This window comes from Bufo gargarizans, chromosome 9 (genome assembly GCF_014858855.1).
Source record: "Bufo gargarizans isolate SCDJY-AF-19 chromosome 9, ASM1485885v1, whole genome shotgun sequence".
Lineage (NCBI taxonomy): Eukaryota > Metazoa > Chordata > Amphibia > Anura > Bufonidae > Bufo > Bufo gargarizans.
In genome coordinates, this window is record NC_058088.1 from 102,775,349 (window position 1) to 102,789,295 (window position 13,947).

At 44.1% G+C, this 13,947-nt stretch overlaps 1 protein-coding gene across 2 annotated transcripts in view; it reads left to right on the plus strand.

Moving 5' to 3' along the window:
- Positions 1–829: 829 nt before the first annotated feature.
- ATP1B4 (ATPase Na+/K+ transporting family member beta 4) overlaps positions 830–13,947 on the plus strand; it is a 61,263-nt gene continuing 48,145 nt past the window's right edge. The window contains exons 1-3 of one of the 2 annotated variants that reach the window (XM_044305241.1): positions 830–1,023; positions 3,146–3,203; positions 7,449–7,543. Coding sequence is in view for 1 of the 2 variants with exons in the window: in XM_044305240.1 (XP_044161175.1) it covers positions 3,147–3,203 (57 nt within the window). In the remaining variant the exon portion in view is untranslated. The remainder of the gene's footprint in view (positions 1,024–3,145; positions 3,204–7,448; positions 7,544–13,947) is intronic. The other variant, XM_044305240.1, reaches the window with a different exon arrangement.

Here is a 13,947-nt window from a genome sequence, read left to right on the forward strand (position 1 = left end):
AGCTGCAATACCAAGCACTGCCACTATATGATGTACAGCACTGTCCTTCGGAAGCTGCCGGGAGTCTGCATTGCTCACCAGAGCTTCGGCAAGCGCAGCGGCTCCGTGAAACAGCTGATTGGCAGGGATGTAGGGACTTGGACTCCCGCTGATGTTGTAATGATGACCTATCCTGAGAATAAGCCATTATCTTTTCCATGATAACCCCTTTAAATTAAGGCTCATTTGCTGCCCGTGCCCAAACAACAGGTCCACAATATACAGGCACCGGCTGTTTGCGTTCCATATCACTTGAATGGGTCCACAATCTGCAACATACAGAGCGGAAGTCCACGGAAGCATTACAGAGCGCTTCGGCGGAATTTCGATCCTCCAAACTGCAAAAAAATAGAACATGTTTTATTTTTTGCAGTGCAGACTGAATGTTGTGAATCGCAGACCCATTCAAGTGAATGGGTCCACATCTGCAAACGGTAGGCACACAGCCGGTGCCCGTGGATCGTGTGCATGAGCCCTTATACAAATCTTTTAGAAGATGCAGAGACTGAAACATTGTGTCAGCCCGGTAGAGATCACTGAACAAACGAGAGTATGATTCCCAAGCCGGACTGAGCTAGTATCAGAACTAATATGATGTAAGTCCAAATTTCTATCCTTATATAACCCCTTACACAGCATTATCTGCCTCTATCCAGTTCATACAAGTTCTGCCTGTCTGGGAACTGACACTGCAATCAGATTTAGTTTTTTTTTGCCATTGCTGTATGCAAAGATAAAAATAGTGCCAATTTTTGAGAGGACTGCCTGCCAGCATGAGATAGTTTTGACTGACAAGCACACATTGACGTTCTCTAGGATCTGGACGAGAAAGCATCTCTCGGTCTCTCTTTATGCAGGAGAGCTGGGAGGTCTCAGTGTGTCCCGTTCACTCAAGAATTGATGTCACCAAAAGATATGAGATAGCAGTGATATTGATCATCTCCAGATCCACCACTGAAGACCCTGTCAAAAAAACAGTCGAAGGTAAAATAGCGCAATATGTAATTATTATCTAAGCATTGTTCAGATAGTGTACGTCATAGTTGTATCTAAGTACAGATGTTTCGATAAGGCTTCCTTCTTGTGTATGTATGTCACATATAAGCATTCTGCAAATGCATGGAATCTTACAGTGCAAGACTATTACACGTGGGGATATTTCTGCGTTAGCATTCCCAACATGCTTGACCATTAGTAGACATTCACGACACTGTATATAGTACTTTATCAGTGACAGTATACGAGTATGATGAAGTCTCTTGAGGGTGGAGGTCTTCTTCTAGAAAATGTTATGGATAATATATGGTGGAAAATATGATTAGGGGGTGGTCTTCTAAAAGAGGTGGTCTTTTGAACAGGTTTCATACTATATTACAATGTAAATACGTTTCCTGTATACCTCTAGTCTAGGTTCACTTGTAATCCAATGGAAAAGCACAAATAACAAAACGTTATACCTAAATATAAGCTCAGCTTGCCCTATTCGTATAGCATTAATACACAACAATTCTTTGTGTGTAAAGTACAATAGGATTGGATACCTTCCCTTGTGCGCATACTGTTATTAATTGCAGTTAGGATGTTGCATCCAAATTATTCTAGGTTAGTATCCTACCAGTATCTGATCTGCATGCAATGAGGCTCCACATGGGGGTTGCACCTATAATGCCCAAAACAGGATTGGACTCCTTCTTAGGACTGCGTTGTTATTTCTTTAAAGCGGTACTCAGACCCCCACCGATCTAAACTTTTGATATGTCCCTATAACATATTAAAAGTTTAAAGGGCGTCTGTCAGCAGATTTGTCCCTATGACACTGGCTGACATGTTACATGTGCTCTTGGCAGCTGAAGGCATCCATGTTGGTCCCATGTTCATATGTGTCTTTATTGCTGGGAAAAATGATGTTTTAATATATGAAAATGAGCCTCTAGGAGCAACGGGGGCGTTTGCATATATTAAAACTAAATTTTTCTCAGCAATGCAGGGACACATGAAGATGGGACCAACACAGATGCCTTCAGCTGCCAAGCGCACATGTAACAGGTCAGCCAGTGTCACAGGTACAGATCTGCTGACAGATGCCCTTTAAACTTTTAATATGTTATAGGGACATATCAAAAGTTTAGATCGGTGGGGGTCTGAGTACCGAGACCCTGATCGATTTCCAGAATGAGGGGAGAGAAGTGTGAGCTTAGCGCTGACTGCAGGATAGGAAGCGAGATGCACTCCATATCAAGTCTATCTCCCATCTCGGTGGGCTAAGGTTAGGGTAATAACCTCTAAGCCTAGAATCATTTGGATGCAATATCATCACTGCAATAACAAGAGTATAAGCACAAGGGGAAACTAATTTATTGGTATCATACATTCACATGAATAACACAAATGAACATTTCCCCCTACCCACAGAGCAAGTGATAAATGAATGATCATTGAGGGTCTGACAAGTGGGACCCCCGGTGATCACAAGAACAGGTGTCCCCGAGTCCCCTGTGTGAATGAAGTGATAGGTGGCATGTCTGACCCCCGCTTATATTCACTGTCGATGGGACTGCTGAGGACAGTGCTCGGCTTTACACTTGCAATTAGACAGTAACACGAGCATTAAACGGTCCACAAAATATGGATACCGGCCATGTGCATCCCGCATTTTCCCCTTCCGCAGGTATCACCCTATGTTACAATCGCCTATTCTTGTCTGCAAAACAGACAAGAATAGGACATACGGATGCGGACATACGGATGCGGAGACAGCACACAGTCTGCTGCTTTTGCAGCCCCATTGAAATGAATGGGATGCAGACCGAAATTACGGCCGTGTGCGTGAGCTGCTGTCATGGGTTGCGGTATCTCACAGATAGCTGACAGTCTAATTGAAACGATTACGGCTCACAGACTTTCCTACCATTGCAATATAAGTTAAGCAAGAATGTGATTCCTGTATTCTCTGCAGTTTTGTTGTATATAGCCTACATATGTGTGGATGGAGGGCACGAGCTGAGACGGGGTCCTGAGCATGTCATACAGTTTTGCAATAAGCCTAAAATAAATGTATCACTCCCACTGACTTCATGATCTCTCATACTTCTCCATTATATTCTAGTATGGAAAATAATTCCACACCCCCTTTACACCAACGTGGGAGCTTTCTCTTTTCATTGGTAAGTACCGAAATGGCAGGACTACTATAACTTTGGATATGATTATTTTAATGTGAAGCATCAGACTGTCACTGGCGATGAGCACTAGAACGTAACCACCACAAAATGGCCAACATACCCTTTTATAGATTAATGCCCATTCCCCCCTGCCAAACAATATTCGAGGGAGCTGAAGAAAGAGAGGTCTTTATTGGGATCTTTAAATAGTGTCCCTACACAGTCAAGGACTCCAAAATAAAATGAGTAGTGAAATAACGGGGTGCAGTCACAATTGGCATGTGGTTAAAGGGTTGGTCCAGGTTTTGGCCCCTAACATGGAATACCTGTGGAGAAATCCATACTCACCTGCTTCCCACTGCTCCGATAGTGCTCTCTTTTCTCTGGACTTCCAGCACCTGTTTGTCAACTTCTGCACTGATGGGATCACATGCACTGTTGCCGACAATGACGTGTCCCCAAGTGGATCATGACCCAACAGTGACATGCTGCTTGGGGGACACATCACCACTGAGGCCAGTTATTGGTTGCAGCGGCGCACATGAACCTGTCTGTGTGTAGAAGTTGAAGTAAAAGGAGGAAGAGGCTGCATTTAAATGGTATAAAGATACTGGACGTACAGCTGATAGAGAACTATATAAAACCAAACAGAAAGAAGACAACATATTAATAACACTGCTAAAGCATCAAAAGAAGACAAAATGGCCAAACCTATTAAGAAGTGGAATAAAACTTTCTTCAGGTATATTACTGATAGGAAAAGATATTGTGGGATTACAAAAAATAGTGAAGGGCAGGATCGCTCTATTGATGGGGATAACGCTTACGCTGACCATTTGAATAGTTGCTTTGTTCAGTATTTTCAGAAGGTGACTATTCAAAATCATGAGCATGACATTACCGTTGGGTGTAAGGGCTCAGCTCCAGTAGTTATGGAGGCTGATGTTATCAGTGAATTGGCACAATCAAAGTCAAACAAGTTGTTAGCCCAGAGGTCCGTGTCAGCGCTGCTGCCCCTACCCGTGGGCACAGGCGCCGGGCTCCCTCTTTACCTCCTGCTGCCATGCACCGTGCTGACAAGCGTGGGCAGCAGGTATCTTAACTCTTGTATCTGTGCTCCATGCCAGAGCTTACTTCCTGCTTGAGTCCTGTACTTGTTGTCAGGGCTTGCACTGGTGTGTCTCATGTCCCCTGTGAGGCAGCACGTACACGCCCTCTGTCCCCCCAGCCTATGGCTGGATTGCAGGAAGTATTTATAGGGGCTTCCTGCTCCAGGAAGATGCCTGAGCAACTCATGGTCACTAGCATGTCTAGGTCCTTGTGTGAAGGTGTTTTTGGAGTTCTTTTCTGTGTACCAGACCCTGCTTTTGGATATATCGGATCTTGCTTGTTTGCCGCCTGCCTCTGACCTTGGATTTCATTTACGGACTTTGCTTGATTGCTGCCTGCCCTGACCCTGGACTTCCTGACCATGTACTTCCCCTTGGTGCTTGCATCGGTATCTCTGACCCCCTGGTCAGCTGCCACCGACTTGGGGACTGCTCTGGAGTGACACCTGGCAACTACCCTAACAGCTCAAGCCTATCCTCACCATCAGAGGCTCTAGTGAAGACCAGGTAGTTGCTTAGTCACGTCCCTCCAGAGTATAGCCAGTCAGTGGCACAGTGAGTCCACACCCGCTTGCATAACACAAGGCAATGGGTCCAGATGGCATCTGCCCAAGTCCTTACAGAAGTACGATCTGTGGTTCCTGCTACTCCTACTGATTTCTTTAACCAGACCCTCCTGACAGTTGATGTTCCTGAAGATTGTAGAATAGGCAGCGTTGTACCTATATATAAGAAAGGAGGCAAAGAAGAAGATGGAAGCTGCAGACCAGTTAGCTTGACCTCAGTAGTAGTAAAAATAATGGAAACCCTCCTGAAAAAGAAGATAGTTCCCCATCTAAAAATCTGCAACTTGTGGATCCAAAACAGCATGGCTTCACTGAGAGCCGATCATGTCAAACTAATCTTATTCATTTCTTACACTATATTACAATAGCGTTAGACGAAGGTTGCGCCATGGATATTGCCTACCTGGACTTCAGTAAAGCCTTTGATACAGTGCCACATGAAGAGCTGATATAGAAATGATTGAAGATTTGACTTAAAGGGGTATTCTCATCTGAGACAATGGGGCCATATCGCTAGGATCCCCGAGGTGGGACCCACACCTATCTCTTATGTGCTGGCTCGGCTATTTCAGTCGGCCCCATAGAAATGAATGGGAGCGGTGGCCACACATGCGCTTGGTGGTGACCGGACCCCGGGGAAACCCATGGTCCTCCAGGCACCACCTTGCGGGCTCTGTTATCGATATGGGTGTAGGTCCCAATGCCATGCCCCCATTGTCTCAGATAGGAATACCCCTTTAATCCCTGTATAGTTCAGTGGATTCACAATCGGCTAATGAATAGCTATCAGAGTCTTGTTGTTAATGGTCTGCATTCTGAGGAGAGACAAGTTACAAGTGGTGGACCTCAAGAGTCCTATTCTGTTTAATATTTTTGTAGGTGACATAAAAGAAGGATTGCCTGTTTGCTAATGACAGGGATGATATTCGTGGAGGGATATGTAACATGGAAAAAGATTTAGCTTCTCTGTATATTGTAAATGTTCCAAACAATTAGAGGTATATTCCTGTGGAGGCCTGCATGTGGCAATGCTCCCTAAGAATATATTGAATCTTCCATAGGATGCATTAAATAAATACATTCTAGGGTGGGGGAAAAAAAGTTATAAAAAGTTTTTAAAATACAAAAAAAGTTAAAATTCTTATTGTCCTTTCTTCATATTAAAAAAATAAATAAAAAATAAATAAAATAATGATAAATTGCACTGCTGTGTCCCAAAACACCCACACTTTTAAAATATAAATGTACTTATCCTGTACGGTGAATGCCGTAATGGGAAACAAATCAAAATGGCTGATTTGCTGTATTTTTCATCGCTTCACCTACCCCAAATTTTTTTATAAAAAGCAATCTAAAAGTCAAACGCACTCCAAAATGGTATCAATAAAAATACTAATTGCCCCGCAAATAAATGAGCCCTCACACAGCTCCATGGATGTAACCATAAAAGAGCTATGGGGGTCAGAATATGGCGATGTAAAGAAAAGAAAAAGGTTTCCAAAGTTTTTTAGTTTTTTTTTATTAAAACAGAAGAAATGAAGCAGACATCACTTTTACTGCATAGGGTATGCTGTAAAAACAAATCCCATAAAACTGTTGCGGAATTGTTTTTTTTTGCCCCCGATTCCACCCCATTTGGAATTTTTCTCCAGCTTCGCACTACATTGTAATGTCATTAGAAAGTACAACTTGTCCCTTAAAAACAAGCCCTCATACAGCTATGTGAATGGAAAAAAATAATAAATAAAAAATTACGGCTCCAAGAAGGCAGGGAGTAAAGAAAGAAAACACAATAACAGATAATCTCCCTGAGCGAAGGGGTTAAATTAACTCTTTTGGAAATGATTAACCATTTGCAGTAGTCATCTGGTACTGCAGAGACCCCACTTACAAAACAAAAATAAAATGGAATGGGTGCAAGCGCAGGCTGCAAAAATGGTAGTCTGAAGCCTAAAACATCAGGGGAGAATTAAAGAACTTAAAGAGGTTATCCCATGATTAATGTAAAAAATAATAATCAGACATCATGTAGTATATGACAATCACTTTCTAAGAAAGCTAGAACCAGCCGTGTACCTCACATGGATCCAGAGATCTCCCCATTCATTGCTCTGCTAGATTTATATCAAGCTGACAGCTCAGGGGAGTGTCTTTTCTGATGTAGCTCAGGGGAGTGTCCATGATCTACCTATCACAACTCAGGGGAGTGTCTTTTCTGATGTAGCTCAGGGGAGTGTCCATGATCTACCTATCACAGCTCAGGGGAGTGTCTTTTCTGATGTAGCTCAGGGGAGTGTGTCCATTCTGCTGCAACTCTCTCCCTATCACAGCTCAGGAGGCAGTTAAAGGATGAAACTGGATTTTAGGTAGAGATTTGAACAGCACTCCTCTTCAGTAAAGGTGGTGCTCAGTAGTAAATTTGATCCTTCAAAAGTGGGAGAAACCACGGCACTCAGATATCAAGTATATAGATTACTTATTTATTTTATTTTCATCCATCCAAATAAAGTTCTAGCCACTGGCCAACGTTTCGATCTAAACATAGACCTTGTTCATGGCCTTTGTTATTGTAGCTCATGGTTCGAGTGGATGGCGAGTGGATGAAACTGAGCCTGTGTGGCCTTCTCAGAGACCTGGACAAAGAAATAGGGAAAAGAACAAACAGCAGGTGGGGCTATGCAGATACATGCTATTAAATAATTCAGTGACTATACAAAAAATGTTATTACATGCAATTACAAAAGAATTCAGCTTCGGGTGCTGGTTTGAATATTGTAGAATATTTTTTTGGTGGGACATCAATATAATCAGTATCAGATCGGCGGGGTTCTGGCACCCCCACTAATTATCTGTTTGAAGACAAGGTAGCGCTCCATGTGAGCATTGCTTCCTCTTCATTACGCTGCACTTCGTCTCGGAAGTGCAGTCTTAATACAGGTACCATATCCATTCAAGTGAATGGAGCGAGAGCTTGTTGTTACACTACGCCAACGCTCCATAGTAGACGAGGAATAGCGTGAAGACCAGGAAGCGTTGCCTCCTTGTCAAACAGCTGACCGGTGGGGGTGCCGGGCGTCAGAACCCCTGCCGATCTGATATTGATGACCTGTGCTGAGGATTAAAGTATTTCCATTCATTATTAGTGTATAGACGTTTTTTCAGCAGAGTAACTGAACCACAGCACCGAGAACAAGGTGTTCTGAGTCCTGACTAGAATGGGAACCACATAATACGACAGCCAACTGCAGTAGCATGTATTAATTTTCTTGGATTCACTCCCAGGACATTTCTTCGCTTTTATTTTTCATTTGGCTGATGGCAAAAGCTCAGCTATAAGTGTTATGTTCACTGGACGTGGGCGCATCAGCCGTTACTAGCTAGTCAGATCACAGGAACAACAAGGTTCACTCAGTAAAGTAGGTAATTATTTGCATATCAATAATTTACATTAGAGTGAGCTTTTCAGATAACTAAGTGCTAATGGACAACAGGACGATCAAGTATGAAAAGTGTGTTGTCATAATTAAGTTCATGTTGTATTCTATATGGTTGTCTGTTCATTGTTAGTAGCCTTATGGATATATTACCCAGACCAAAGGGTCCCTAGAAATATGGCATATTTGAGCCTATGCAGGAAAGAGAATTTTCTTCCACAACTGAAACAGTCTTTACACTTACATAATTTTTTCGCCCTATAAGAGGCACCTGAGAAAAGATGCACCCATATTTTAGAGGAGGAAAATAAGAAAAGATTAGACCTCAGATCGGACCCCCAATGTTAATCAGACCTCAGCCCAGACCCTCAAAGTTAATTAAAACTCAGTTCAGACTCCCAAAACAACCTCAGATCAGACCCTCCAATGTTAATCAGACCCCCAAACAGACCTCAGATCAGGTCCCCAATGTTTAGACCCCATCTCAGACCCCCAATGTTAATAACCCCCAACATTAACACTGCCAAAACCTACCAACCCAATCCAAGTAAAATCCAGCCCTGAAAAAAAAAAGAAAATAGCTTCAGCAACTATGTTCCTGGATTTCACCCACCTCAGCCAGTTGAGGAATCTGGGAGAGATATACCCCCCTTCCAGGACTTTCCCATGCATTTTATGGTTCACATCACCACAGCCTTCATTCCTGATAAGAGGGAGAGATAGTGTTAAAATAATGAATATTGTAATGTGAGTTAGCAGAAATAAAGAGATAGTGACCCTGACTGGACTGCAGTTTCACTGTATTGGGAACGTGTCAATGATTGCAGTGGCCGGGTTTAGGGTGGCCCCAACGCTACGCTGGGTCCCCCGCACACCACGTGTTGCTGCTCTCCGGAATGGGTGGTAAGGCGTGGTGCACCCCAATGGGAAATAAGTCCAGAGAGTCAGGGTCTGCAGTAAACCAGGGTGCTTCTTTACTGAAGGAATTCAGGTACAAAGCAATCCAGGCGAGGCGTAGGGCTGGCTTCTCCAGTCTCCTCCCTGGCAGAAGAAGGGTTTGATGCTGAGGAACGTCCTGAGCTAGCTGTCCCTCTTTCTCTTCAGAAGGCTGATACTCTGGTCCAAGGCTGGTGATCCAGGGTCTGTGGCAGAGTATCCCCGTCTCAGCGTCTTCTTCTGGTCACTCAGTAGTCTGACAGAGTCTCCTCTTCCAAGCACTGTTCCCTAACTGCAGCACACTAGGGGCTCTGACTGCTCTCTTATATATAGTTTTTGCTAGACTAGAACCTTCTAGTGGGAGGGGTGGAGTGGAGAAACTCAGCACAAACAGATACATTGTTTCAGCTCCCGTCTGGTGTAGACTTACATTAGAGCTTCAATGATACTCAATGGCAATGACACAGCAGGTTTTCCAGACAAAAACAAGTTTCCAGACATAACAACATCGCTAAAACCAGGCATTTAAAAGGTCAGTCTGACGTTGAGCGCCTGCTCCTCCCACTTTATGAATGAAGTAGGCGGAGTAAGCGCGCAACATCAGTGAGTGACGTTACTGCTGCCGTCCGCTCTGCCTGCTGTGGAAGCTTGTTCGTAAGTGCTGTACGGATACAAGGGAACAGGGGAGAGCGCAGCGTTAGTTAAAATTATTAACAGGATAAGGATTAATTTTTATAAATACTTCGGTGAGCGGCGGGGTCGGTGTATTGGGGAACACTGTTATGAGGGGGATCTGTGGATGACATATAGCAGTGTCATCCACAGAACCCCCCCCCCCCCCATAACAGTGCCATCCACAGATCCCCCACCCCATAACAGTGCCATCCACAGATCCCCCACCCCATAACAATGCCATCCACAGATCCCCCACCCCATAACAGTGTCATCCACAGATCCCCCACCCCATAACAGTGCCATCCACAGATCCCCCACCCCATAACAGTGCCATCCACAGATCCCCCACCCCATAACAATGCCATCCACAGATCCCCCACCCCATAACAATGCCATCCACAGATCCCCCACACCATAACAATGCCATCCACAGATCCCCCACACCATAACAATGCCATCCACAGATCCCTTACCCCATAAGAATGCCATCCACAGATCCCCCACCCCATAACAATGCCATCCACAGATCCCCCACCCCATAACAATGCCATCCACAGATCCCCCCACCCCATAGCAGTACCATCCACAGATCCCCTATAAACAGTGCCATCCACAGATCCCCCATAAACAGTGCCATCCACAGATCCCCCATAAACAGTGCCATCCACAGATCCCCCATAATAGTGCTATCCACAGGTCCCCCATAACAGTGCCATCCACAGATCCCCCATAATAGTGCTATCCACAGGTCCCCCATAACAGTACCATCCACAGAGCCCCCATAATAGTATCATGCACAGACCATCATTAATTCAAAACCCACCAAAAGCACACCTTTTGGTTAAAAATATATTTTTTCTTATTTTCCTCCTGAAAAACCTAGGTGCGTCTTATAAGCCGGTGCGTCTTATAGGGCGAAAAATATGGTAGTTATGAGCCTCCTATTGGATAATTACTGTATGGGCAATTATCTTTTAGCTGGCAACAAGTTATTTAACCCCAACTGGTGCAATGAGTTGCTTCTCATTTCTTAAACAACCATGTCGAAAGACACATCTCGTGGTCATGGAAAAGATGTTAGTCTGTTTGAGAAGGGTCAAATCATTGGCATGCATCAAGCAGAGAAAACATCTAAGGAGATTGCAGAAACTACTAAAATTGGGTTAAGAACTGTCCAACGCATTATTAAAAACTGGAAGGATAGTGGGGACCCATCGTATTCGAGGAAGAAATGTGGCAGGAAAAAAATCCTGAATGATCGTGATCGGCGATCACTTAACTGTTTGGTGAAATCAAATTGAAGAAAAACAACAATAGAACTGAGGGCTATGTTTAATAGTGAAAGTAAGAGCATTTCCACACGCACAATGCGAAGGGAACTCAAGGGATTGGGACTGAACAGCTGTGTAGCTGTAAGAAAACCACTAATCAGTGAGGCAAACCAGAAAAAAAGGCTTTAACTTGCTAGGGAGCATAAAGATTGGACTCTGGAGCAATGGAAGAATGTGATGTGTTCTGATGAGTCAAGATTTACCCTGTTCCAGAGTGATGGGCGCATTAGGGTAAGAAAAGAGAGGCAGATGAAGTGATGCACCCATCATGCCTAGTGCCTACTGTACAAGCCTGTGGGGGCAGTGCTATGATCTGGAGATGCTGCAGTTGGTCAGGTCTATGTTCAGGAACAGTATGTGCTCCAAGAATGAGGTCAGCGACTACCGGAACATACTGAATGACCAGGTTATTCCATCAATGGATTTTTTCTTCCCTGATAGCACGGGCATATTGCTCATTGATGTATATATAACTTCTGGTACAGCATAGTATGCTCTGTATTTCCCAATAGACAACATGAGTCTTGAGGAGCATTGTCCACACCAGAACACCAGGACCTGGCCACGCGCTAATGCCAGGCATACAGGTCAATGTGAACAGCATTTAAATTCATCAGTGGTGGCAACAATAACAATTATTTTTATGGCATTGCAACTGATGATCAGTGATGACTGATAGTGTTATTAATGGCCAGTTATAATAACAATTGCTCAAAAATTAGCTAAACATGATGATAATTGACAGGGATATAAATGCCTTTAATGGGGGGGTGTATTCAGGCTTAGGCTACTTTCACACCAGCGTTCGATCGGATCCGTTCTGAATGGATCCGCTCATATTAATGCAGACGGTGGCTCCGTTCAGAACGGATTCGTCTGCATTATAACTTAGAAAAATTTTCTAAGTGTGAAAGTAGCCTGAGCGGATCCGTTCAGACTTTACATTGAAAGTCAATGGGGACGGATCCGCTTGAAGATTGAGCCATATGGTGTCATCTTCAAGCGGATCCGTCCCCATTGACTTCCATTATAAGTCGGAACGGATCCGCTCGCCTCTGCACGGCCAGGCGGACACCCGGAGGCTGAGCGGAGCGGATGCATTCTCAGTGGATCCGCCTCCACTGAGAATGCATTAGGGCCAGACGGCTGCGTTCAGGGCCGCTTGTGAGCCCCTTCAAACGGAGCTCACGAGCGGACACCTGAACGCAGGTGTGAAAGGAGCCTTAGGGCAGCATGACCTGTAAATACTGCGCTGTTCCCAAGAACAGTCAATGTAATTTTCTACACTGTAGAAGAAATTGACAATTCATAATTACTAGTTTATGGTTGATGACTGCACGGTTTTGTAGGCTTTCCCACATAGCCACTTTGACTGTCAAATCAGATTTCAATGAAAGATATTAGGCTAGCATTCACTGGAGACCTGTTTGAAAAATGCGGTTGTGAAGTTAGCTTGCTTACATAGTTTGATAAAAACATATACTAAAAACCTCATGTTCATTGTTATAAATTGTACTTAGCAGCAATACATTAATGAGGTAGATTTATCAAGACTGGCATTCCCTTACACAAGTCTTGATCCCCGTGCGCTGGAGTGAGACGTCCCTCATTTATAAAGATGCAGATGCCTCTTAATAAATGAGGTGCCTCTCTGGCCCTCTGTGCACCACAAACTGAAATCTACTCCAGCTAGGAGCTGGCATAGACTTACACCAGTTTCTGGATAAGTTATAGCAAATCCATCGGGCATCCGTCAGGTCTAGCCCCTGCCTCTCAGCCCTGTCCCTTTTCTTGCCACTTTAGAAAAGTGTTGGGAAGCTGAAAAAGTCATACCTGTGGCATATTAACATTAGCACTACCCATTCCCCCTCTAGTCCAATTACTGCTTTCCTCCATCCCCAGAAGTCACATCAGTGTCCCCCACTTTCCTACAGCAGTCACATAACAGTCTTTTTTTTCCCTTAGGCCCCATGCATACAACCGTAGTTTTGTTCCCCATCCAATACACATTTTTTGCAGATCGGATGAGAAAGCATTCATTTCAATTAAGCTGCAAAAGATGCAGACAGTACATGGTCCACTGTCCGATCTGCAACCCCCCAAAAAAATTGAACATATCCCATTTTTTTCCGTTTTACAGACAAGAATAGTCATTTGTAACCTGCTGCAGGACGTGCAGAAGAGAAAATGCAGGATGCACGCGGCCATTATTTGTGTTTTGTGGAGCCACGATTTGTGGACTGCAAAAACGGATACAGTCGTGTGCAGGAGGCTTTAGGCCACCATGCCTGTGTTGCAGACCACAAATTGTGGGTCCACAAAACACAAATGCATCGGCCGTATGCACTCTCCATCGTGGTGCTGACCCATTGGCTTGATGTCCATAGGGCTTCTATGTGTTTCCATTAGCTTCTGTGTCTGTGCCTTCGCACTGCAAAACATAGGATATGTCTTATGCTGCATTTTGCATGTGTGGGTGCCTGTGTTTTGTGGACCCACAGTGTGCATGAGTCCTTAGAAGTCACTTCAGGTTCTTTCCCGTTCTCCCAGTACCCACATCTCCCTATTTTGCTAGTAGTCACAGAAAAGCCTGTGTACCCCCAGTAGTTACAGCAGCATTACCGACTTGTTGACCATCCATCCATTTTTTCTGTGTTTGGAGTGTGAACCTGTGATAGGTAAGGTGATTCTACAAT